General features: G+C 40.8%; 2 protein-coding genes across 4 annotated transcripts in view; both read right to left on the bottom strand.

Annotated features, from left to right (window-relative positions):
• The window catches only part of LOC113021370 (carbonic anhydrase-related protein 10-like), a 154,077-nt gene extending 138,751 nt beyond the window's left edge, over nt 1-15,326 (bottom strand). The window contains exons 1-2 of one of the 2 annotated variants that reach the window (XM_080300469.1): nt 14,839-15,326; nt 7,919-7,993 (exon numbers count right to left, since the gene is read on the bottom strand). In XM_080300469.1, the coding sequence (XP_080156595.1) occupies nt 7,919-7,993; nt 14,839-14,899 (136 nt within the window). In that variant the 5' untranslated portion in view covers nt 14,900-15,326. The remainder of the gene's footprint in view (nt 1-7,918; nt 7,994-14,838) is intronic. The other variant, XM_026166008.2, reaches the window with a different exon arrangement.
• A 1,476-nt stretch (nt 15,327-16,802) lies between these two features.
• Nucleotides 16,803-27,620, bottom strand: part of LOC113021353 (cytosolic phospholipase A2 gamma-like) — a 16,986-nt gene continuing 6,168 nt past the window's right edge. The window contains exons 7-14 of one of the 2 annotated variants that reach the window (XM_026165978.2): nt 26,627-26,692; nt 26,361-26,501; nt 25,764-25,910; nt 25,579-25,662; nt 24,277-24,431; nt 23,095-23,266; nt 17,211-17,379; nt 16,803-16,931 (exon numbers count right to left, since the gene is read on the bottom strand). In XM_026165978.2, coding sequence (XP_026021763.1) covers nt 16,913-16,931; nt 17,211-17,379; nt 23,095-23,266; nt 24,277-24,431; nt 25,579-25,662; nt 25,764-25,910; nt 26,361-26,501; nt 26,627-26,692 — 953 coding nt within the window. In that variant the 3' untranslated portion in view covers nt 16,803-16,912. The remainder of the gene's footprint in view (nt 16,932-17,210; nt 17,380-23,094; nt 23,267-24,276; nt 24,432-25,578; nt 25,663-25,763; nt 25,911-26,360; nt 26,502-26,626; nt 26,693-27,620) is intronic. The other variant, XM_080300468.1, reaches the window with a different exon arrangement.

The following is a 27,620-nucleotide window of genomic DNA, read 5'->3' as shown; positions in this document are numbered from 1 at the left end:
ATTGCAATAAAAGGTGGCAGACTAAATGCTGACGTTGATGCAGTGTTCCATCTTTTATATACAGTCTATGGTAACACCGCAGTGATAATCTTATAATGCTGTGCCACTAAAGGAACAATAAGGTACTTTTGTATCTCGATTCGCTGTGCTTACATGTTCAAAGGTTTTAAGTACAACACTGTTAATTATTCCATTGGATCTCTTATTTGTAGCAGACTGTAACTGAGAATGATGGGAATGTCCTAAGTTATTAACCTAAGTGGGCAGAAGAAAAAAGCTCTTCTAGTCTTTGGAAGCTTTTCAAAGAATGAGATAAATTAATGTGATAAACTACTTTTCCTATGGTATCCAACTGAAGTTCAGAAATATACTGAAATTTGAAAATAAAAATGTCAACCTCAGAGTGGGACTAGAGCAAAGGTCAGAGATTCATCAGAGATGAACAAAGACTATCTGCTTTGGTGTGATGAAAATCTGTTAAACACATGTTTAAATATTTCCAAAGATCAACAGACTCAAACTTTTAGCCCCAGAATCAGTCGACATAGCTAAGAAAATTAACTGAAGTAACACAAGCAGAGATTTCCTGACTTAGCCTGCAGTATGAGTCATACTCAAAAAGTCTTTAAATCTCATAGTTCTTATAACAGGTTTCTCTCCTTGGACTGATAAAGGCCCATTTCAATTACATGCTTGTGTTTGCAGACTCCGATCCACAGCGCAGATAACCCTGACGAACTCATACTCAGACTTTAGGAAGAACGACCCCAGAGCCGTAGAAGATAAATGGGACTCACCATGGCTACAAGTAGTCATTTTATAACATAAGTAGCTGAACACAAGTTTCCATTCACTGTTCACTGAGTTCCCCTTATTTACCCAGGATGAGCATTTAGTCATATTACTGTTACTACTTTACTGCACTGTAGAAAGATCTGAAATCATTCTGACATATATACTGCACAAAATTCAAGATTCTCATAATGACACTCCCTGACTAAACTAATATTTTATTCAGTTTTTTTTATATAAACCATAGTTTTGACTGCTGCTGTCAAAACAAGCCAAAGTTAACATTAAAAGGTCCACATTAACCTAAACCAAAATCCAATCAAGTCATTTTCATCCCCAAACAAAAATTAAAATTACTTATATAAAATAAGAAGAATAAAGTCAGAAAATAAAGCTAACAGTAGAAATCAGGACTCTGACATTTTGTTCCACGCAGGATACAAACATCAGTCAACTGGTATTTATAGACCTACAAAGTCTGTATTAAAAAGCTGGAGGTGGCATTAAGTAGCAGCGTTACCCGCTGGGAAAATCTGCGTCTTGCACTTTGTCTTGCTCTTTTCCCCCACCTGCTTTCAGGTGCAGTATATGTAATAAAAACTAATTGGTCAGCGTTTGGAATGGAGATACAATTTACATGTGTATGTCCTATGGGTAATTATCTGAGGGCCATAAAGGTCCATATGTGCCCCTAAGCAGTAAAAGGTAAATGTGTACACCATCTTCACTATATTTTAAGGCACCCCTGCACAGAGTTAGCAATTAGCTGGAGTACAGGAGTATTTGACAAAACAAAAGGTTATGCTATGAATTTTGCTGAGTGTGCAAAATGTGTCATTTTTTTGTTAACACGTTTAATATAAAATCTTTAATTTGATACTTGCTAATGACTTTAGCTACAGTGCGTCTTCACTGCTACCACACAAATTACAGTATCAGTTGGATCATTAATTTACAGCACATTTTGGGTCATCTCTGTTTTCTGCATTGCTGTCATAGGTGAAAGTCTGCTCTGTTACTCTTTAGAAAAATAATCTTAAAACTTGTGATTTCAGTTTTTGTTCACGCTCAGACAGGCTGCTTGAGTCTGTTTGCTTTTAGCTTATTGCTAGTCTTCCACATTAAAGATGAAATACACCAAGACCAACATGGTGTTTTCTGTTACCATGACATTTTAGGTTAGTGTGACCTACAAAATATAACCTCTGTCTATTTTCCACATGTCCACTTAAATGTTCACTGAGGAAATGGCCTTATCAGCCATCGTCAACCACTGTGCACAGTCCAGGTTTCCTCTGGCTCTGAATGGCCCTCAAGATGTGAGCAAATTCAAGTGAATGACAGCAACATCTCTTGGCCACTCAGGCTAGAATGAAGACTGAGCTGCAGGGAACAAGCAAAAGGAGAGAAATGAGCAGGATAACAAAGAAAGAGATGGAGAGAAAAGGGTGGGTGACTGGGCCAGAATCTGGATATGCTGGAGAAAAGGAGACAGGAAAATAAGAGCAGAGGCAAACGAAAAGCAGACGAGTGGACCAGCCATAAGCATAGGGGAAACCAAGGAATGAAGGAGGAGGAGAGAAGCTGAAAGGGCAGAGGAGATGAGAGAGAATAAAGCCAAGGGGAGGGAGAAGATGAAAGGAGACAGGGAGACAACCAAACACAGATGTGATCAAATATATATAAGAAATGTACAACGAAAGGATGAACCTGGCGCCCCTTAGAGTCTGATGCAAGGAAAGAGAGATGGGGAGAGAAAGCATGAGAGAAAGTTGAAGCCTAATGCTCACCGAATAACTAATGCAAATATCAAATTGACTGTTAAATGAGTTCATATTTTTAGGTTGATTCAGAAGCACATTGTAAAACATACCTTATCATTATATTAAAGTGAAATCTCATTGTTAGATCACTTTGAAACCTAGAAAAATTAGTTGTTCTAACTTGACGTCCTTTGAATTGAAAGCATAATTGCAATGCAAAGACACTGCGAGCAGCTTAAAGCCGTCTTTGTAATGACTGGTATAAAAGAAAGGAACGGCTGCAGCTGAAAATCCTTCAAACATAATTAGTTTTTCTCGGTTGGAATCAGTATAAGTGAAAATACAACAGCTTTACACAACTGGCCATATAAACCACTCAAGCATTACAGCAATATCAACTGTGATATTGGCTCCCTGTGTGAGGCCAGATCACCTTTGACCCCTTGGAGGCAGGAACTCTGAGGACTGTTTTGTCGTGCCATTGCAGCAGGTTCTTTGGATCCTGTGGGTTGTGGGGTGGATCATCCTTGTTATGCCACTTCTAAAGAAGGCTCAGTCAGCCTGTGCTGGGTCACGCACCTCGGGCTCTCTTTCATGTTTCTTGAGTCGCGCTTTAACAGTTTTTGCGGCATTTTGGTACATATCGTCTTGCTGGGAGAGGCTGCTGTTGCCATGGGTGTGTTTGTGTGTGCTTGGCTTGTAACTGTATTTATGTGGGTGGTAGGTGTCAAAGTAACTTACACGTGAATGCCAGGACCCAAGGTTTGCCAGCAGAACATTGCATTGTAACTGGTAGTCAGTATTTTTCTACTGCAAAAGTGCTTTAATGTTAAGATTGATTGGAACTGAACTACCAGAAACAGTGGCACAAGTAGCATATTTCAAATCAAACCAAAAACTAGAACGCTTCAAAAATATTTTTAACTAGGCTAAACCACCAAAGAAATATCCAATCAGAATACTGCTTAATATTGTTAGAAGAAAGAAAAAGAAGATAATTTGTTACAGTTTATCATTATTTTTTTTCTCTGTAGTTTTTTCACACTAAAAACTACTTTTGGGTGCTTGGTTAGCAGATGTGCCTCACTTTTACCATAACCAGGTCTGAAAAGGACGCCTTGTACCACCAGTGCAATAATATACATCCTGGGAACGAGAACAGGCTCTTGCTTCTTTTTACTTCAAAAATCGATATAGGGTAATCAGTTTACTCAGGGCCATGTGAACATTTGCTTTTTGCTTTAACTTGGAGATCTAGCGGGCTGCGCCAGTTAACCAATCTCCAGCTTCGAATAAGTCACATCTGATGATTCATTAACTGTTCATTTTGACAGTCATTTCTAGCTTGGTGAGCCAAGTATGGATGCAAAAAATAAGTACCGTTTAAATTATGTGACATCTTGCTGGCGTTCCTGGTGGATATGAGATTATTTTCTCAGTATAGGTGCTGTTGGTTGAACCTGTGAAGTGAAGTGGAGGACCAGAGATACTTGTTGCCATATACGTCTGCCAAAGGCTCTCCGGTGTTGCATGGTTTCTGCGGTGCATACTGTATCTCGTGTTATATTTAGTTTTGTATTTTACGGTGCCAAAGAAATAGCTCATGAGCTAACCACAGTAGCAATGCCAGACTCCTTCCTCTCTGCCTCCTCTTATCTGTTATTCTGAAAATCTCAGTGTTTACGACAAAGTAGCCCAGTAGTTGGCTCATTTGTGCTCCCTACAAAATCTGGTGGAGCATCTCACAGTAATCTCGCTCTAGAGGCTATATGAATTTGTGTTTCTCTTTAGAGGTTGCAGACACTCATCTCAGTCCATTTTCCTTTTGAAAAACACCCACAGCTGTGTCCCTCTCTTATCTCAGCCTGTGTATCTCATGAGGGTGCAAAGGTGATCACAGCAAATACGCACAAGATGACAGTGAACTGAGTTTTGAATACCATTCCATTTTCTTTCTTTTTTTCTGCTGACTACATTCCCACTTTACTCTCCAAAAACAGCTTGAAGCAGGCATTTCTCCTGTGCTGGCACAGCACTCACACAAAGCAAGAAGAAAGGTGCCATGTGAAAGTAGATCGAGGGTGAAAAAGCAGTAGTCAAAGTCGGGCTACGCTCGCTGATGTGATGAGCCTACTGACAGTCTCAAATTTCCCAGAAGGCAATTCACACATGCACACACACACAATCACACTTCTTCATTTGGAATTATTTCAGTCTCATTCTAAAACAGGAGGCGCAGCATCTAAAAGCACGACTCTTGCACGAGCATGAAAGTACAACTCCAAATTAAACTCAGCTGATTTCAAAGTAATTATAAAATTATCCCAGCTCCTTCTACACGTGCAGAGGCACAGCGAGGAAGATCAGCTGCAGTGCCTCGGCAACTCCATTACCTTGGCTCGAGTTAATTAATTGCATGTGACAGGCAGAAGTATAAAGGTGAATGAATGTGCCCCTCATCTACATCATCTCCAAAGTCATTTGCTAATACAGTCTGTGATCGCTGGCCCTGATGTCAACACGAAAAGAATGTTGATGTTGAAAGATACTGCAAAACCCTGCATCACGTTGAGTGATGAAATCTCTCCAGTAGCTACAGACAGCATCGACACCAGAGTGAAGAAGAAAAAAGGGAATGTATGACTACAAGGACAATAAGCTTCAAACCCCTTATTTCGGGGTCATGTTAGTAAAGCATTGGATCGTACATATAGGTGTGCTTTCCCTTTTCTCACGTTACAGAAAAAAAAATCACTTACTTGCATTAAGAACATTTGTACCAGAATCAAAGAAAAACCACCACATGGGGCTGCTTGAATCTTTTAAAAAGGACCTCAAATCAACACGCGACTCTTCATTATTATGCAGAACAACAACCAGTACATATTAAATTTCTTCAAGACCTTTTTTGTCATTATTGTTAATGACTATTCTGTTTGTTTATGATTTCCTTCTTTGACTATTGTGCAGTCAAACACAGGCAGCCCCTTTTCTTTGACTCTTTGCAGCGACAGTAAAGGCATTCATTAACTCATTATACATATTAAAGACACAGCAGGCTTCCGTCATGAATGCATAAAAATAAAAGTAACTGTAGATTTCAGTGTGTGCTTGTTTGTCGGAGTCAAAACTTAATAAATTGAGTGAACTCAGCACGTGCTATTCAGACAGAAAGACACGAAGCAAAAGGACTGCAGGAAGTGAAACGAAAGCCACTTGTTGCTGCTGAATTAGCCTTTCAGCTGTTTTTTAAAGAAAAAGCAAGTTATTGCTTATGTTAACAAAAAAAATAGTAAAAATGTAACTTACAAAAAAAGGCGCTCCTTCCTACCGAGGGTAAACTTGGGAAAAGATGTTGAAAACACAACTTTCCTCAAAACAATGTGAAGATATGGCTCAAAAATTGAAAAGTAAAAGGCCATCTTTTAAGATCACCAAAAAGACATTTAGAAAAAGACAGCCCTTTTCATCCAAGTTTCTTTGAAAAGATAAAGGGCACACTTCCTCCTCAACAGCTCTACAGACTCCTCGGGCAAACAGCAGATTCAGCCAAAGACCTTCCTGTGATGTGACCTTGTTAAACACTACATCACAATGCTGTTGTAGCATGTGGGAACCATAAGTTGTGATTGTCCCGAGGCTTGTACAAATGAGCTCCCCGTTCAGCACACACTGAGCAGAACCACATCAGAATAAATGTACATATGCATTTAATATTTTAACAAATGCTGCTGAGTAACATTACCTTGTATAACTGGAGTGGATGTCTAACACCACCCCACAGCCAAAAAAGCTTGTTCTTTTAAAAGGAGGAAACATAAAATGTGTTTGTAATTTTATAAAAAATATAGTTAGGTGTCTAATTAAATGTAGCATTACTTTAGTAGCCCCCAAAGTCAAGCTTAGCATCAATCCTGGTGGATCAGCTGACACCTTTCTCCATATCCAATTAATAAATTTCATATATGGCCAACTTTTTGACCTGCTTTAGCTTGCCTATGATTACTCCACACTCCAACCCACTATGCAAACCACCACCACTCCAGTCTTTCATGCTTGGTTAGGCCCAGTCACACCGGTCTAGAGACCAGTCGGCAACTGTCTGGAAACCACCTGTAACCAGGGAAACGCCTATGGGTACATCACTGTTGCTAAGTTCTAAAGACTTTAATGAAGCCAAATTTTGATTGGGTCTAAAATTAGAGATGGACCGATCCGATATTACGTATCGGTATCGGTCCGATACTGACCTAAATTACTGGATCGGATATCGGAGAAAAATAAAAAATGTAATCCGATCCATTAAATATCACGAAAGCACCTCACAAAACTTGCAACACGCCGTAACTCACCTCAGAACATTAGCACGTCGGAGCAGTAGGCATCACGTGATAGAGCGGCTGTGGCATGCAGGACCTGTGGTGGTCTGGATAGCATTTGGAGCTTCGCTAGCAACCCGGCATTTCATCTCCGACAAAGTTATCCCCGAGAGAAGTAAAGCAAGTGTGTAAGTCCATCTCTGAATGTTTGTAAAGCATTCCTGCGTTAAGCTTACTGTATATAGTGACTATTAAGTCTAATATATATACCCTAGTAAGCTATAGTACTTTTTCCTTTGGGAAGGTACCATCTGTGCAGTCTGCAATTTTGTTGAAGAAAGATGTTGAATCTATTTAATATTTCTTGAAAAATAATTGATTTCTGTGCATTTTTTTTTCCACACTGCATCAAATTAAGGTTGATTACGTCGATTAAGCATCATGAGGTGGAGCGTGAGGGGTGGTTCCCTATTTTTTATTTATTTATTTTTGTTGTTGCTGGGAGTTGGAACCCTATTAGTTAGGTTGCTTAATATTTATGCTAAGTACTCTTTAAAATACCAGAATAGGGAGGATGGTGTAGGTTTAAGTTTATTAGATTGATCAGTATTGCTGAACTATGAAATATTTTTTTTTGCATACAGGTATAACAGAATAGCTTTAGTGTAGTTGTTGTTTTAAACTTGAGTATGAACTTATACAAAATGCAGCAAGATATTTAAAAAACAGTTTTGTTGATTAAAAAACACTATATCGGATTCATATCGGTATCGGCAGATATCCAAATTTATGGTATCAGTATCGGACATAAAAAAGTGGTATCGTGCCATCTCTATCTAAAATGCAGTGTTAACAACACACATGCATGTGTGGTACACAAATATGCAACTTAATAATCAGCTTCATTTGTTAAATTCAAAGATTTTGAATTTTATTTAACAAACTATGATCCAAAAAATGAAACCCTTGTGTCAGTGACTAACATCTTTACACATTTGATCTGGTGTTGAACCATTGTATTTGACTTTGATGGAGATCATTTACCTGGAACAAAGCTCCCCTGGACAACATCCTTATATGCCCACCAACTGTCATCAAGCTTGGATGTAATAGGCTGAGCTGCAGGGAAAAAGAGAAGGAGACAACATTTTATAGCACTTTCACGCATCAATCCCACATCAGTTTGACTCTGCTTAACCTACAGACTGGAATGAAATAGGTTACGCAAACACTGTTAACGCCTCTGCAGCTGTAACACTGCAGACAATGACATGGACGTCACTACCTGACGCAACTCCCTTCTCCCTAAATAGTCCACAACTTTAGTAAATTTAGCACTACTATAAAAAAAAGTGTACCCCTTGTTTTGTACAAAATGATCTGTATATTATAGAATCTGAGGATAAAAAGATGGAGTAGTTAGTGCTGTTCCCTCGCAGCACGAAGGTCCTGTATTTGACTCCACCACCTGCAATATGACCAAAATCTCATATCCCAATATAAGACATTTCTCATCCCGATAACGATATATATCACAAAATTGTGCTTTTTCTGTCAATTCTGTGAATCTCAGGCAACTCAACTTGTGTGAAGTGTTTTCAGCGGGACGTCGTGTACCTGGAGTCGAGTGTTTTGACCAATGTTTATATATTTTTAGATATAACCTGTAAAGGCCGCCATTTTCTTTGTGAGTATTTATTACACGGCGTGCTGCTGGTAAAAGCTTGTTCTAACGTTTGAGTCTAAGGTTTATTTTGAGCACCTGACGGCTCTTTTTTGCTTCTCATCCATAAACTCTATCCATACTCTTCTACAGGATTCTTGCATAGGTGGTAGAAGAGGTTTGTCATGTTTGAGTCTGTGGTGGGGATCAGTTTGCAGCAAAATTTGCATAGTACAGCTTTCTGGTCCATGTCAGACTTTTCATAATCAAACCATGTCCATGCTACAGAGGTAGCCCCTCATTTAGGAATAAGGTCCTTGATTTGTTTTGACTGGTCCTTCTGTTTGGAGCTACCTGGTTCTGCCTCATCTTCACTGGCCATGCTGGTATTCTCTGTCCCTGCATCCACATAGTGACCCATCCAAACGATGAAAAATTATTGCCATAAACAGTGTATTTTGCAACACCACGAAACAAACGATAGTGTATAATATGAAACGATAAATGTTTTCATTTCCTCATCCAATATATTTCATCATATCGCACAGCCCTACCTGCCTGGGTTCTCTCCAGGTACTCCGGCTTCCCCCCACAGTCCAAACACATGCAGTTAGTGGGGTTTGGTTAAAGGGTGATTCTAAATTGCCCATAGGTGTGAATGTGAGCGTGAATCTGTGTTGTTCCTACATCACATTGGCAGATTGTCCAGAGTATACTCTGTCTAGGGCTGTGCGATATGGCCTAAAATCCATATCGCGATATAATCTGAAGCACATGCGGTAACGATATATATCGCGATATATTCTTTTCTTCTGTATAACGTATTTTCCACACTATAAGGCACACTTAAAATCCTTTAATTTTCTCAAAAATCGAGAGTGTGCCTTATGTATGAATTCTGGTTGTGCTTACTGACCTCGAACCGATTTTGGCGTGCAGAAATCTGTTAAAAAATGTTTTGATCGATTGTCACAGCATTACGGCTGCCGTAGTGAGGAACTTCGCGGAGTAATCTTGGTCCAAAACTCCGTCCGCTTCAGGTCCCAAATCAAACGAACACTGAGAGTTAAAAACAGTCTAAATTCTTTCATCTTTAATAAAATCATCAGCATTGCTGCTTTAGCAGGCGTAACAATTAAGTTTAACATCCATGCATCCATGAAAACAGAATTTATTAAATTTAACGGAGTTAGAAGTTAACAGGAAGTTAGCTCGCTAGTTTCCACCTAAACATGACATGCCATGTTCTGACTGAGAGATTTTTGAAACTAATTAAAACGTACAGCTCTGCTATCACTTCCAACATAAATGAAGACAGGAAACTAAACAGCAGTGGCATTTGCAGGGTTACTGAAGTTGGACTACCTGGTATATAATGTTGTGCTACGTGATTGCTAGCAACACAGCTATGTTAGCATAACATTAGCACAGTGAAGCTGGAGGATGAACGCCAACTTTTCTTCCACTCGATAAAAGTTAACGTGAGGGATTCTGGTCATTAGGGACAAATGTAATCGCATAGCAGGATGCTATACACGGGCCAAACGTCAGTCAGGAGAACAACTGAGATTATTCATCCACAATACGAGGTTAGTTATTAATATACTGCAACAACATGGGAATAGAGCAGCTGCGAGAGAATTCAACATTAATGAATCAATGTTACGGAAGTGGAGGAAGCGCCGTTTTTGGCTTTTCACCATATTTCAAAAGTGCTTCATCTCTTTGCTATGACTGTCGCCCGGCATAATTTGCAGATGATAATGGTTGGATGCTTCCGACCAAAACAGGCGCAGCTTGATTACATCATCAACATGCGCTATCGCAATAGACCAGTATAGTCAAAATCTCTATTGTTGGCCAAATTTATATCGTTTCTATCGTATATCGTTTCTATCGCCCACCCCTAACTCTGTCTAATACTGAGAACTGAAGACATGAATGGGAAACAAACAGTGCAGAGAGACAACAGCAGCCCAGCGGAAGGTATCTAAGGCACAAACAGATGTAAGTGTTGCAGCAGAGGCTGATGAGAAACAGGAAAAACAGGAAAAATAGTAAGAAGTGAACTGCAGTTTTTTTGTTCATCCAATTCCCTGCATCACGAAAAAAGAAAATGTAGTATGGTCCCAGGATAAAAAAAAAAAACTGGCTTCACTCTGGCCCTGGCTTCTGTCATTCGAAGAGAACTGCATCTGATCGTGCCGGCAATTATTTGGCGCCTATATGTATAACTTGGAAAACTAGAAATGCATTAATTGTAATTTTTAATTTTCTTGGCCAATCCTGGTTTCCTGTTTTGCTCCTGCCAATTCCAATTTTGGCTGATTTAGATCTTTCAAGAACTACAATCCACTGCTTACATAACTTTAAGATTTCGTTAACAGAATTTTCAATTCATGTACACAATAAAACAATGATTTCTATTGTTTTCTATGACTGCAACCAATTACAGTGACTATCAAGAAAATCTCACGAGTTAGTCCAGGTTACTGGAAAGGGCTTTTCATATAAATAACATCCAGTGGCAGTGAGAACACTATCCTTTGGTTTGAGTTTGTTTCTGTGCTACTTTAACTTTTTATTAGCTAGCTAGCTTTGGCACTCCATCCTCTTTTCCATTTTCCTCTTTTATCGCAGCAAAAATGCCAAAGTTTGAGCCTTAAAATCACACTCCAAAGCAGGTTTTTGACATCATCGTAGCTGCCTCCATCTTTTATACTTTCTGTTTATTCATCTATCATAAGAATCGCATATTCTTCCTGTTTTAGTAAGGTCTCAGTCACACAGGTCTAGAGACCAGTCAGCCATTCCCAGCAACGTCTCCTCTCAAGAGAAAATTGTATATCAACCAGTTAGCCTTACCACTGAAATCAACACATTTCAAAAGGTGGAACTTTTAGTTTGGAGGCAAATGGTCTCCAGTTGCACTTTGTATCAGTCTTTTTCAAGTTTCACTACGACTCAGTGGTTAGTTACCGAACATTTGCAGATAAGTTGATGTCTTCCATGCAAACTGTGTAATCGCAATCGCAAGGTTTTCAGTGCACTACCTCTTTCCAAATGATTTCACCTAGCAACAGCAACCACTCTCCCAGAACCACTCACCAATTCCTCAGGGAAAACTCATTTTTCCCTAGCAACCACTGGTTGCCAGGCGGTCACTAACCGTTCCCTAGGCCTGTGTAGCTGTGCCCTGAAGAGTAGCTACCTCCAACATGTGTGCCAAAACTACACTGGCACCAGATTGATGTCCAGTCCCAGGTAGACAGCAAACAAGTTGGCCCAGCTGGGAACAGTGTTGTGTTCAATATTATTAAACTGGGAAACTGGGAATGCATACAGACAAAGTAAAAACTCAAATTATACTTTAAAGCTAATATTATAAACAGCACACATTTCTAACAAACTTAATGCTAGCAAACTGACATGTCCTAATCTAATGATCACATTAGGAGTAAAGGTGACAAACATGCTGCATAAACAAGTTGAAAGTAGTAGAACTTTGACAGTCTGGCAGAAGGTACAGCAAAAATAGCTGATATTTAAACTAGAGGGCTAAATGAAGAAAGCAGGTGCAGGTGTGCAAAGAGGGTGCAGTCAGCTGTTTGAAACACTGAGGATGTCTCGGGCACCTTCAATGTGCAATGTTTGGCTACAGTTAAATGGTATGTTTTAAAGTAAACATGAGAGACAGGTAGGGAAAGAAATAGGGGATTATGTCACCATGACAGATAAATGAACCAGAGTCCTGTAAGTGATTTGAGGAAATATAATAACTACAAGTACTAGAATTTCATTCATCCAAAACTCTTGAGACCAGCCTGCAATCACAACTCACATATATATATATATATAAGACTATCTATCTATCTATAGATAGATAGATAGATAGATAGATAGATAGATAGATAGATAGATAGGTGTGCGTGTGTGTGTGTGTGTGTGTGTGTGTGTGTGTGTGTGTGTGTGTGTGTGTGTGTGTGTGTGTGTGTGTGTGTGTGTGGAGAGAGAGATGTAATTAAGCTTTCAGTGTAAGTCAAACTGGAGATTTGCTTATGCATGATACATTTATTCCTATGGAAGTTGGTGGTGCACAATTCCTCACACCGTGTATTGTGTGTTTCTAGCCTCAGGCTACCTCTGACTGGGGATTTGCTCAGTTACCATCCAACTCAGCACGTTGTGATCAACCTACCTGGCAGCAGCAGCACAATTAAAACAGGGCTGCCAGGATGTGATGGCTACTTCAGAATAGCAGAACCAGGACACTGACATGTTACAAACGAATTGCAACATGTCAGAAACAGTCGATGCGAAGTCGATGCAGTTAACTACTGAGTAGGTGTGCTATCCTTTCCAAGGACGACTCACATTCCCCATTCTAATGACCTGCATGTCTGTGGACTGACAAACATATTCTTCAGATCTGAACACTGATGTAATAATTCTATTATATTACTACTAACTGGAATCCGATGCTGTAACTAATAATATTATTATTATTATTGAAAAGGTGTGCATACTTTCTTCAGGTAAAATGCTCGGGCCTGATTGACTGCCCCTGACTGATTTCAGAATTCATTTCAAGCACAGTTGGATGCCTGATTAACTCCTGAAGCAGTCCCCTACTTTAAAGAACAAGTATCAGCCAGTACTGTCCCCTTGCACCAAAAACATATTATATTTATATTTTATAAATATAAATTATAAAGGTTTTTTCTGCTAGAACCAAGTGTATGCCACCACTACTCTGCACACATCTGTAAAGATGTCGACACAGAGAGCCGCAGCCAGTAGCTGTCTGCTAGGCCTCACCTTCATTAATCAGCAGGTGCTCATACCTTGTATTTTGCATTTTAATTTAATTATCTGACAAATAATATGACCTAATGACCTATGACAGAGACCATTCAAGAAGTTTGTCTTTCCGCTTTGGTGATTTCATTTTCTTTGCATTTTTTAATCTGTAACTTAGCATTAATTAGCAGGTACATATGTCAGTTGCATCCATAAAGTTAACAGATACAGCTTGCTAACAACCCCGAATGTGGTCATTTGTCAATATGGAAGAAAAAAAAAACATGGGAACAACCAAAATGCTATCATTCATGGTTTAAAATGCAGTTTCTAGGAACCAATGTGGCATCCACTGTTGATATACAGTCTACCGTTTTTCCACTTTTAAATGCAATCAGTCAATTAAAGCACCTTCCATGCAGGTTAGTTCAGTTACTTTACAGATGACTATTGAAGTGAGACACTAAATCACTACTACCTCTTTAAAACTGATCATTTGAGAGAAGAGTGAAATTAAAATATTTGACTCTGAGCCACCCGGTTAGCCCATTAACATGCATGGCTTACAACTCAAACGTTTATCCTTTTTTGCCATGTTTTATCACAGTGTCTCCACCGAACTGGGTAATTTATACCCAGCCTAATTTGAAATGAAATGAAACATGAAACATGGGCAATGTGTGGAGTGGTACTGATCAGAATGGCCTTTATTGGGGAATTGACACTGTTGTTAGCCTATTCTTTGAGCATCTTTATAGTTTCATTCTGATTTGGAACTATTGTAATGAAGTTATGATACATTATAACGTGTTTATTTGCATTGTTTTTCTTTTGAAGCCTGCAAATCAATGTGAAAATATAATTATGACCAGGCCAGCCAGTCATGTTTTGTTAAGAATCTAAGGTTGGCTGCCTCGACACTGATGAGTAGGAAGGCTTGACTTGTGGGAATCTTGACTAAATGGGTGGTTACCCCTGCTGACAGCACCGCACAGTAGAGCTCTCTGACACATGGGCAGTGAAATTCATGAGCTATATATACTCACAGAGCCTTTGTAGTTTGGGTTCAGGCCACTGTGAGTAGCCTAATCTGAGCTACTACCTCTGTAAAGTGCACGTGTGTGTGTGTGTGTGTGTGTGTGTGTGTGTGTGTGTGTGTGTGTGTGTGTGTGTGTGTGTGTGTGTGTGTGTGTGTGTGTGTGTGTGGTTTTGATGAGAGTTCTGCAGCATGCATTTCATGGTCAGGCTCACACCAGCATGCTGCCGTATGTCTCTGTGCGAAGAGCCTGTTGACTCATAAAACACACTCAAAGATGAGTAGGCGATGATTTACCTAATTGGCAGATTACTATAGGTCTTTTATCAGCAGCCTAAGTCACTATTATGTAACATTTCAGCAGAGTCTATCTTCTATCACACATGAATGTAGTGTACCCATGCTCCCTTCTATTCCTCATTTGTTAAAAGCTGTGAAGGATGCTGGCTTCTTTCGCTTCCTTACCTGATGAAGTGCAGATGATATATGTTTGCAAAATCACAGCTATATCCCAAACGACATGCATTCTTCGTTTAATTCCTGCTCATTTTCTGATGCTGCTGCTGAGTCGCACTTGTAGATAACAACACGGCCAAACTTTAAGCATTTTCCCCCTCCTCTTCTTCTTTTGGAGCTCGTTATCCCCGTCTCGCTCCTCCCGTGGAGCGCCGTGATGGTTTCAAGCCTCGTAGGACAGATCCGTTCTCACAGCTTCGTCCTCCTTCGCTTTCCGGTTTGGTGTTCGGGCAACATTTCGGTCTTATATTTTTAACAAAATTATTTTTACCAGCGTTCGTCATACATTTATCTCTTAGTCAGTGTGTTCTGTCCTTATAAAATGTCAGCCGTGAAATCCGTTCATGATGCACGCTCCGCTTGTGTTTGGGGCGGGTGGGTGTCTGTGGCGCACCGCCCGCCTGCAGCAGATCAGCAAAACTTCACTGACGACGCAAAACGAACCGAGAGCGCACAATCTGACAGAGAAAGACGCACATTCAAGATAAAACTACATAACAGGGTTATGTCTGAAAAACCAGTGCTCTGTAAATAACTGCTTAAAGAAGGATCATTTAAAAAATAAGCTGAAACATGTTTACTCTCACTGGCAAGCCGTGCAAAGTGCGTTAGAGCAGGTCCACATGGATAGATGAAGAAAACTTAAAAAACTAACAGAAACAATAACTTTCACATTGTTTTATTCCGACTTCCACGTTTAATAAGTCAAATTCCTGACTGACATGCTGCCACAATAACTGCTGACACTCACTGAGTTAGACCAAGATACAACAACATGCCACAAATCATCCAACTGGCTGCAGATGTAGATGGCCTTGCTAGATGATACTTTTGGCTGTACTGACCTACATAAACACGCTCCGACTTTGTCCCGTGGAAGTTGTGCGACCTCTGGCGTTAGCTGTAAGTTACTATAACTAAACCCCGTCTCGATCCACGCCTTGCTCCTCTCATACAACAAACAACATGGCGACGGAGAAAAGGCTCAGCGTGTGGCTTCATAATAAAAGTTCGTTAATTGGCGTGATTTCAGGATGGAGCAGCGAAGGATTGAACCACCAAGTAGTTCATCATTTTTGGACTACAGCTTAGATAAGAGTTCATTCTCCTCAAACACATGGCAGGTTGTGAATTGTATAACTTAGAATTTATATTACGATTTCATTAAGTGTCACAAAACTGCCATCATGATATTGATATCATCAGTATCAGTGATCATACATGGGTAGCATGTATCAGTCACTTTTTACTAGCATATATTATTAAAAATGTAACATAGTGCACCAATAAATATTAACAAGAGCACTTTGAGAAGCAGGACAGTCTGGATTGCTAAGGTCAATTACCAGCTACAAGCCAGGGGGAAAACACACCAAGGTCAGAAAGATGTTCACATTATTATTTAAAACTTCTGTTAAAAAATAGCCACGTTTTTTGGTTTGTTTGTTGTTTATTTATAAAGGTTTTACACGAATGTGAACTTTGTTTCTCTCATGATAAATTATGTTAAACTAGTCAGCTAGTTATCACTGGGCTGACTTAAATACATGCATCTTTTATTAGGACTGTTCATTTCACAGGTTGTAGTTGTGGATGTGATGCATATAATTACTTGTGTAGCACAAACTGTTTGGCATTTTAATTATGTATGTTAAACTCAGTGATAGCACAGCCCAGCTCTTTGGAAGTCCCACTGTGGGGTTTTATTTGTTTTGGGGGGGTCACGTGCATACTTTAATGCATTTTAAGATGAACACAAGGATCTTGTGTTCTTCCTTCCAAATACTGATATGAATAAGAGCTGCTCCAGATAATGGTGTATAGTTGGAGTTGCTACAGCAGCAAAGGGCTGTTGCTGCTGTAGCATACACATTGCACATTGGTCAAAAATAAGACACATAACACACTGCCAGTACTTTAAATGATGATTTATATATGGGTTCTGTTTTCATGTAGCTTCAATATTATCATCAGTAGTATCATCATGAACCAAAGATTTACGCTGCCCGAACAAGAAACCGAGCTATGGTTCGCCAGCCTTCCTATAGAGGAGGAAAAAGGAGGGTGTGTTAGCTTTTCTGTAAGTCACACATTTATCCATTTTCCATCCACATCTTTCTGTAATACACAGATATGACTTTTTTTAACTTCTGTTACAAATCAGCCTTCTCTACAGAGACATACAGTGACCTCATAGATGACGTGCTGAAAGATATGTGAGAATAGTGACCTACATTGACAGCAATGCAAGATTATGCCTATTTCTTTTACGTCTCACTCCGTCTCACTTGACACTCCGTCGCACTCGAAGCTATCCCTACCACTTATTATGTCTGCGGAGAGCAGCTTTGTTTATCTCCTTCAGCAGAGTTTCCTTGTTGTTCTTCACATTTTCTTTCGCCGTCTCCAACACAAACTTGATTTTTTCCTGGCTGAAGGGACGCTGGAAGGTGGAGAACTCATCCATCTTTGCTTTGAACTCCTCTGCATCTATCAAAAAAGCAGTAAAGTGCCTCAATCACCTATTCTGTTTATCACAATAAGCTTCAGTTTGCAGCACTATGTAGGTTCCTCATCCTTTTAGACCTCTTTGGCAACAAGAAATAGCAAATAAAGCTATATATTTTTTAGATATCTTTTTTTTATTTTTTTATTTGCCTGTCCCGTTTGGCTTTTTGGCATCAGAATTATTGTCTAAAGGCTAAGAAAGATGCCCAACGGATTTACTTTACCAAATAGACCATCCCAGCCTTGCTGTAATGGTCTATTTGATTCACCTTTTATTGTTTATTTTATTTTATTTTCACTTGCTAAATACGGGACAGATTTGACTGGGGAAAAGAAAGGGGAGAAAGAAAGAGGGAAAGAAAAACAGCGGAGAAGAGGGACGGGGATAAAGGACAAAAAACAAAAACCAACAAAATAAGCAGACAAAAAATACATATATCAATCACCTGGATCACCTGTTGAGAAAGAAAAAAGAGAAAACAAGCAGAAGAAAAAAGAAAAGAGCAACATAATAAACAACATCACGATGATCTATGTGAATATAACAGTAAATACTAAATATTAAACATTATTGTGCAGCACGTAGGATCGACAGCGCACAGTGTACTTTGAGGTAGCTGCCAAAAAGGGTGTAGTTTGTGTGTGTGAGCACCCGTGTGTACACCTGTGAGCATGAGCGTGCTTCTTTTTAAAAGGTTCCTTCATGTAATGATCTGCTAGAGGGTGTGGAGGAGCCTCAGCCCCGTCCTCCAGGGCATGAAGCAGGTATGGAGGAGATCAAAACTCAGGACATCCAGAGGCCCTCAGAACACAAGAGACCAAGGAAGACCAACAGAGGGGCAGCCGCGCCACTGTCCCAGAAAGAGCTGAGGAGAGCCCCAGATGAGGGCTCACTCAGCAGCCGCGGAGCAGAAGCCAGGGGGGTTGCAGTGACGCGCCCGTGAGCTCCGCCGGCAGCCAGCTGTGCCTGAGTGACCGAGCCCCAGGCTGAGAGGCCGAGGGCACCCCACCCTCAAAGTGGCCCGAGCGAGCCCCAGGCTCCAGGCCCCGACAAGCAGCCACCAGGAGTGAGCCGGTGTGTACCTAGACGCCCATCCCCTGACACAAAGAACCACCTGCCACTGGCAGGGGAAGTGGTGGGGGAGATAGGCCTCCATACCTTGGAGGGCCTGAGATGTCCCCAGAGAGGTGGCGTCTGATACCCAACCTGACATATAGACACAGACATACAGGCACACACAGATACAGACATCCATTCCCACCCTCATGCTCTCATATGCAATTACTCAACACTCACCCAACGTGGAGACAGACATAGAGAGACACTGTACACACAATCACACTCCCAAAGCGTACTCTAAGCCCCAGGTCTAGGTACCCTTGCCCCTGGAGGGGGAAACTGCACCCAGACCCAGGTAGTGTTACCCTTTTCCCTGCGGTGGAGAGAAGCAGACTGCCCGACTCGGCAGCAGCAGGGAGGGCCCACATTCCAGACCCCAGTTGGACAGCCAACTCCTCCTCCTAGCCCCCCCGCTCCAGCAGGCCGCAGAGAACGGGGGTGTGTGAAGACTCCAAACCTCCCTCCACCCGCTCATTGTAGTGTTGATGCATGTGTGTTCTAAGGTCCATTTAAAACCCAGGAGGGCATGGAGCTACCTGCCAGAGAGCAGCAGGTAAGCGCATGGTCCCTCCTGCTGGCCCTCAATGTCTACATGTATTTAAAATTGAGAGGTGGGCAACGGCGCCAGGGGTGAGGTGTACACCCTGATGGTCTTTTGGATTCCATGTAGCGTGCCCACCCCCAAGATCCTATATGTATGTGTTATGAGAGTGTGAGTAATGTGAATGTCTAAGTTGTGGGATAAAATTGAGGCACAAGAAGCCAGAAGGGGACAGAGGGGGGTATGCCTCCCTTGCACCCTGGTGACACACCTTTACCCCAAGGCCCTGCATGTGTGGGTGATTGTGTTGGAGCGGGAAGAGGGAGGCAGCTGGAGTTAGGGAGGGAAGGAAGGGAGGGGCAAGTGACCCCTCCCTGGGGCCAGCTCCCCCACTGACCCCAGTAGGCACCCCCATACTCTGCAACCCGCCAGGGAAAGGGGGCCCAGGCCCATCCGGACCGGGGCCCAGTTCAGCAGCGCCGCCTGGCCCCACCTCGGAGAAAACTTCACCCACCCCGTCATCCACTCATCTTCCAGACGACACAAGACAATAGACGCCCAGGCTGAGATCTTCCTCCACCTCTCCTATATCTCCCCCTCCTGCAGAGAGAGTCCCTGAAGAGAGGAGACCTCCTGCAAGATGTAACAGCCTTCCCCATCAGTTGAAGAGCCCCCCAGATGGCTCAATGTACTGGCAGTCCCCTGCGCCAGGGCTGGGCCCCCATACACCCACCCGCCCACAACCCCAGCAACACACCAACCAGGACCCAAGCCCCCAAGGCCCAGCCAGGTCCCCAGCCCAGAGAAGGAGCACCCCCAGAACCCCACACCCATCCCGGACCCACCCAGGGGCAGCCAGGCTACCAGGTCAGTAACTCACATCCGTCAGCACAGACCCTCCCCTAGCCCCGCTGCACGCAGCCACGAGGAAACAGTCACCTAAGAGCCAACAGAGCCCTTAATAGGCCATGACCGCAACCCCGGATTGAGCCCTCCAAGGAAGATGCTCCTGGGTATCCCCCCGACGCCCCAAGCCTGTCCCTACCCCCACACCAATCACAGCAGTGAAGGTGGGACCAAACTATGACCACCCACCCCTGGTTAGAATTAAGATTATTTTTATTTTTCCAGTTCATGAGGACTGTTTTCTTGGCTATGCATAGGGCAGTGAAAACCATATGGGCTATATTTGTCACGGTTTGCGGGGCAAGCCGTGTGGATTTGTAGTGAGGATCCAAAAGGCGGCAGCTCTGGTGCAGGTGAGTGTTTATTTACAGCAGTGGGTACAAACAGCAACAGGGTGTGAACATGAAACCGAAACCTAAACTGGGTAAACTAACAACACAAACCAGGAATGACGGTGCAGGGAGGTCCGGGGAAATACATGCAGGGAGACCGAGGGGAAACAACACAGACGAACCAGCAACTACTATGACAGAAGACACAACTTAAATACACTCAGAGAACACAGGGGGATTACATACAGGTGGGGACACAGCTGGGAGTAATTAACATGACGAGACTAGGGAGGCAAACTGAAAACACTCACATAAGACACAGACCTTCACAATAAAACAGGAACTTACACATGAAAGGACACAAACTAAGAAACGCGGACTAGATACAGGAACACACGGGCAGAACAGAGTAAACACTAACCAGAGGAAGAACAGAACCAAAATCGCGAAGAGAAAACACAAAACGCTGGGTCAAAAGGACCCAGGATCATGACAATATTCTTTTCTGTAGTGACATTATCTAAGCTGCCCAACAAACACACTAAAGGGAAGTTGGAATGTTAGATTTCAGACACTTTGATAAGTTTTCACATATCGTGGATATAATTGTCCGGTGAGTTGGTTTGGCAGTGTGAGCAGTTGTTGGTAGACGTAAAGCCCATCTTGAACATCCGATGACCTGTATAGTGCACTCTATGTAGTATTTTGTATTGAATTAATTGAAGACTGGGATTTCTAATTAGATGAAAGGTTTTTAAGCAAATCTGAGACCAGAAGTTTAGGTCTAAGTTAACTGATAAATCCGCTTCCCATTTTGCAATAGGAAGTGATATTGATTCATCTGTTTTAGAAAGCATTCTGTATATTTTGGAAAGTAATTTGGGGGGGTTTAAGAGTAAGAAATTGAACCACACTTGGTGGTGTTTGTAGTTCAACTTGACCCGGTTTAAATTTCTTTTTTACTATGGATTTAATTTGTTGATATTCTAAAAATCTTTTCTTCTTGATCCTATATTGTGTAACTAGTCTGAAGCATTCATGTCGTTGGATGTTTGAGCTGATAAATGGTAGGTCTGAAATCTCTAGATTATTGCAAAGTGCTTGTTCTACATCTAGCCAAGGTTCATCTAAGAGGGTATGTTTTAGCCATTCTGAGATAAACTGAAGCCTGTTGGCTAAGAAGTAGTGCTGAAAGTTAGGCAGTTCTAGTCCTCCTTTATCCTTGGTCTTTTGTAGTGTTTTTAAGCTTATACGTGGGGGTTTATTTTTCCAAAGGAATTTGGACATACATGAATCCAGAGATCTGAACCAATCTTGTGGCGGTTTAGTTGGGATCATTGAGAATAAATCATTTATTTTTGGTAAGACCGTCATTTTTATAGCGGCAACCCTTCCCATGAGTGATATGGGTAAACATTTCCATCTAGCCAGATCATCTTCTACCTTCTTTAAAAGTGGGATATGGTTTCATTTAGTCAGATCTGCAAGCTTGGGAGAAACATTAATACCTAAATATTTTATATTTCCCGATTGCAGTGGTGTAGAAGAAGAATTATGGAAGGAGCAATTAATCGTTAGAACTGTAGATTTTGACCAGTTAATTGAGTAATCTGATATTCTTGCAAAAGAGTTTATCAATTCAATCACCCCAGAGATATTGGTTTGTGAGTTATGGAGAAAGAGTAACACATCATCCGCATAAAGGCTGATTTTATGTTCCACGTTCTTGCATTTTATGCCCTTAATTACTGAATTCTGTCTAATTGCTGCTGCTAGTGGTTCAATAAAAATTGCAAACAGTGAAGGGGAGAGTGGGCATCCCTGCCTGGTGCCCCTCAAGAGACAGAAGCTGGAGGATGTTTGGTCATTTGTTCTGACACAAGCTGTTGGGGAGTTATATAATATTTTTAACCAGTTAATGAAAGAGGATCCAAAACCAAATTTGTTGCAAAGTTGCAAATAGAAATTTACTCTATCAAACGCTTTTTCTGCATCTAAAGAAAATATTGTAGTTTCAAGGTTTTTACTGTATGAGTAGTCTATCAAATTAAGTAATCTACGTGTATTTGTTGATGAGTGCCTACCTTTTATGAAACCAGTTTGATATTTTTTATATATCTTTAAAAGATGTTTGAGCTGAGTAAACGTGCTGAGTAAAGGTGCTGAAAATGGGGTTTTTTTTGTGTATGTTCAATGTGTTAGACTTGTACATAGTTGACCATATATGATTAAATAATGTTGAATCCTGGATATGGATTTGTAAGCAAGAAATTTGAAATAAGGGGGTAGGAACAAGAAAAGTGTAAACTTCATCCTACTCCTTTTCGAGCGCACGCATTCTGTAGACAGATATATACATGAAAACTTGATGATTTTTAAGTTTTGGTTTTGTTTTTTGTTTTTTTCTGTTGTTATTTCAATTATGTTTGCATGTTCGAAATAAAATGATATCTATCTATCTAAATTATCAGTAAAATGAGATACAAACTGCTAACACAGTTACTCACCTTGAACCAAAATAAAGGTTATAAAAGGTTGTTTTTTTTCCTTGAATTTATGACCAGCACCATTTCTGCTGTTCCAGAATTCTCCCTTAGAGTGTGGTGTGTCTGTCTATGTTTTTACAAGTGTTTGAAAACTGTTTAGTCAGTTCAGTGTTTTTGTCTCTTTGTTGACAAGCTGCCATTTCAGTAATTCCTTTGTTCATGCTTAATACCTTTGGATACAACCTGACACCTTTTATTTTATGTCTGTAGCTCAGTTACAATGAAAGCACAGCTGCACATTTGGAAACAGACCTTTGCAGTTCCGTCTGTTGAAGAGCGGCATGTAGATGATTGTGGGCTCCTTCTCTTTCCCCTCCAGCACATAGCAGTCCTTCGGCCAGTCACTGTCCTCCAGGATCGTGTCATTTATCTCGGGGAAAGGCTTTTTCATCTCGGCCGCATAGTCTCGGGCAAGAGTCAGAGTCTGATAACAAAGCAGCAGTTGAACACAGTTTCAGACGCAGCACTAAGTACTATGTGGGCATCAAATAACACCCGAGGGATTGTGGCTGCTTTATTTTTTATCCCTCACCTTGAAACTTTCTAATAAGGCACACTTGAAACAGAATTTTGAAGTTTTAATTAGCGCCTTAATGGTTAACAAATTCTTTAAAGATTGTCAATAAGCTATTTCTCAGAACGAAAACAGTTCATTAGGACTTATCAAGAATTCTAATTGTCTACAAGGTCTCCCTCAGGTATTCCCATTACCCCACAGTCTATAGACATGCACATCAGATTAATTGGTGATTCTTAATTAATCAGTTAGCTGTAATTAGTTGTCCAACTCTTTGGTGATTTTTGAAAAATATTTTTGCATCTCTTTTGCATTTGAGCATAGCTTCTTTCATCACTGCTTCCTCTGCCTTTCCATTCAGGCCACACTGTGGTGCAAATTGGTCTTAGATGAAAGTATGGCCCAGCCTTAGTTTAAGGCTGATACACTTTGAAGATGAAATATTTGGGAACTAAATCATTGGCAGTTGTTTCTTCACAGTAAACATATCAATTAACAATGCATTTATTAAAAGAGGATAATTTAGGAAATTTATGTCCAAGTTTTGGTTTGGATGCTTTGCGGTTGATAAATGGTGTTTAAACAGTTAAAAATTTAATAAAATAAAAAAATAAAAAAATAAACTGTTTTCCCGTAATAAATGAAAGCATCATATATAAACTGCATTTGTATTTACTCGGGTTATCTTTGCCTAATATTGACATTTATGTGATAATTTGAAATATTTATTAAGAAATCAGGAAAGGGGGCAAATATCTTTCCACGCGGCCTTGTTCCACATGGCTGTGCACAGTTATGGCTGTTCAGTAAAGGGCTGGTTGCAGTATATGCAGCACGACACAGTTTCAGGAGAATATAAATATTTGTATTAAACTATAAAAATGATCGATTAGTTACACACACACATCTTACAGTACCTCAAACATATTTCCAGCACTATACTCCGGGGCTATGATCAGGTCAATGTCTCTCTTGTCTCCTAGAAATGAAGGGTACGGTACGTTGATCACCAGTCCAGCATCTATGAGCTGGAGTCTTTCGTTAGAGTAGAGGCAAGCTGGAACAGAGGACTCTGCCCAGAACCAGAGACAGAGAGAGAATCAGCTTTTCTTTCACTAGGTTTCTTCATTGCACTTGCAACCATTATGGATGTCACTGTGACCATTAACACTACAAGCTAACACAAAGCCGAGGGCTACAATCAATTTAAAATGACCAGTTAACCCAACTTCATGCATGTATTTGAACTGAAAAAAACCAAACATGTAAACTGAATTCTCAGTGAATTCAAACCCAGGGGTTTCTTCCTGTGATGCGACAGTGCTAGCAATCCATTTTCTTCTGCTTATCCAATTCAGAGTCCCTGGACACCTTCAGCTCTGTCACCCCCACCTCCTGTCTTTTGTTAGTGCCACTGTCTCCAACCCATACATCACTGCGACTCTCACCACCTTGTAGACCTTCCTTTTCATTCTTGTTTCTATCTCTGTGTCACAAATCACCACTGACACTCGTCTCCTCCCACTCCACTCTGCTAGCACATTCTTTTCCAGCTTGTCCTTCGTTGTTTTGTTGATTGATTCGTATGGCTGACCCCAGGTATTTATTTCACTACCTGTAATCATTGACTGAGCTTTAGATGTGTTTAACTGAATTTGGCTTGTCCAAACAGGCATTTGGGTTATCCAAGCTCCAGTGTACAGCTCTAACTACTTTTGTGAGGTGGTCATTCAGAGGTGGTCTGGGCTGCATACAGCCTCATTCATTTATTAGTAGGTATTCCAGCGTATCCTTGGTCACATTAAAGGACCACCTACTCAGCTGACATGTATGTCACTGGAAAAAGTGCAAAGTGGAAAGTGCAGTAGCTTCTGGACCAAGACAACCCATCAGACTAATTACAAATAAATAAATAAATAAATAAAACCCCAAAGTGAGTAACGCTTTTTAAGGTTGGAGGGCTTGATGGGAATTCAGGGTAATAGGTTGGTCTTGGTAGCCTCTTGAGCTTTGTAGATGTAGATAGATGCAGGTTTACAAAAGTGGACACTCTGGGAGTAGATGAATCCTAATGTCAGAATTTCTAATCTTAAGTGTCACGTATGTCCAATAGGAATAGTATCACTAGTAGTCCTTTTTCACTTTGCCATGATTTTGTGTGAGAAATGACTCATTCAGTGGGAATGGGTCATAATTGTTGCTTAAATTGTCTGACTCACCTTGGTATCGGTAAAGGAAGTTTCCAGTTGTTCCCCACTTCCATTCAGCAATCAGGGGAATTACTTGGTTTATTAGGAAAGAAACTGGGAGAAATACATTTACATGAATAGAGTACAATAAAAACTGTCTTTTCCTCTCCAACACTGACAAGACTGTGTGCTTATCACCTATACTGTACACTGACCGTCTGTTTTGAAAGCTCCATCATCCAAACTTTGGCTCCACGTCTCAACTGCTGCCAGCAGCTCCTGACTCCACTGGTTAAAAAGAGTTTTTCTTTCCTCCATACTCTCTGCCTCCACAGACTCAGTCTTGCTATGATTTACCTTGTCTGGGAAAGATAAGAGTCTAATAGGTACTGCGGCATTTTCAGATAGACATTTGCTGCATGATTACACCATTACAAAGAAATGTCATAAATCTTTCACGTTCAGTTCTATTTTCCAACTTTTTTTTGGGCCTGTAAATATCAGTAGCTACACTCTATTAATTCAGTTCAATTCAAATTTTTTATATCGTGCTAAATCACAACAACAGTCACCTTAAGTCACTTTATATTGTAAGGTAAAGACCCTACAATATTAAAGAGAAAGCCCAACAATCAGCTGACCCCCAATGAACAAGCACTTGGTGACAGTGGGAAGGAAAAACTCCCATTTATCAGGAAGAAACCTCCGGCAGAACCAGGCTCAGGGAACGGCGGCCATCTGCTGTGACTGGTTGGGGTTCTGCTCACATCTACCCAAGTAATGTTCTTTAAGACATTCTTGGAAACATTTACCTTCTAGGATTTTCTGCAGCTTATCCAGGTACATCAGAGCAGTAGTGTCCTTAACAGTTATTCTGGTCAGAGCTATCACTTTATCAAGGATGATCCATACGCGCAGGTACTCCTTAGCAGCACTGTCCAAATGCCCAGACACTAAAACACACACACACACACACACACACACACACACACACACACACACACACACACACGCTGAGCAGGTTAAGATAACACAGTCAACATACATGTAGCAGGTATGCTTTTCAAACTGTGATTACCATTCAGCCATTGAGGGACAAAGTCTCTGAGAGTCTCCTCATTAGCTATCGCACAGCCTAAAATACCTGTACAATGAGAAAATGATTTTAGATGTTTGTATTTTACACCAGACACTGAAAATCTTCTGTATTAATATTTAGGAATGAAACCTATTTCTTCCTACAGATGAGGAAACATCTACATTGACTCGTGCTTTACATTATATTCCTGGCAGTGGAAGTCGCGTACACCATTGTTCAGTGCAGGCTGCCTCTCTGCAATCATACTTTCCAATTAGTTGGTTTCATAGTTCTTTTTTGGCTGGTTTCCTCTAATGTGTTTTAGATGTATAAAAGAATGACAGTCACTCTCACAATATTTTACTAGTATTTGTCTCCAGACCGATTAACTGGAAAGTGCTGTTGAGTTTTCATGCAATAATTTTCAGAAGGATCTAAAGTTATCAGAGTAGTGAGAAAACTAGTCTGGGTCATTGTGGTTGCACTGAAATTTGAACGCTATTTTGTTAGCAGCGGACTGTTGCTTGTCTTGCTTGTTTTGTTGGCTCTGACTGCTGCATTTGACACGGTGGATCACGATCTGCTGATCTCTCAACTAAAGCCTTGTTTGGTCATTTCTGGCTTGGCACTTTCGTGCCTCAGGGATCTATTCTTGGGCCACTACTGTTTTCATCATATCTCCTGCCATCAGGAACAATTTTTCCAAAAACACTTTAATTTCTGACGATTTGCCAGCTCTATCTAGCTTTGAATCACTCTGATAGCTCTTCAGTTGGACTCCTGCTTATTTGTCTTAGCAATGTCATAGATGGCTCTAAATTTGTTATTATGTGCCATTAATTAAATAAAATTGCAAATAAATAATTTATTTATTAAATGTTTTAAATGAAATGAATCAGCATTTAATAAATTATGTAATGATATATTTATTTAATTCATTTTGTCACTCCTGGCTGTCCATATCCTGGCTCCATGCACTGGCTTCCAATTGAAT

Source organism: Astatotilapia calliptera, chromosome 4 (genome assembly GCF_964374335.1).
Source record: "Astatotilapia calliptera chromosome 4, fAstCal68.1, whole genome shotgun sequence".
NCBI classification, from domain to species: Eukaryota; Metazoa; Chordata; class Actinopteri; order Cichliformes; family Cichlidae; genus Astatotilapia; species Astatotilapia calliptera.
Note: the sequence above shows the minus strand (reverse complement) of the source record. Positions and strands in the feature narration are given on the sequence as shown.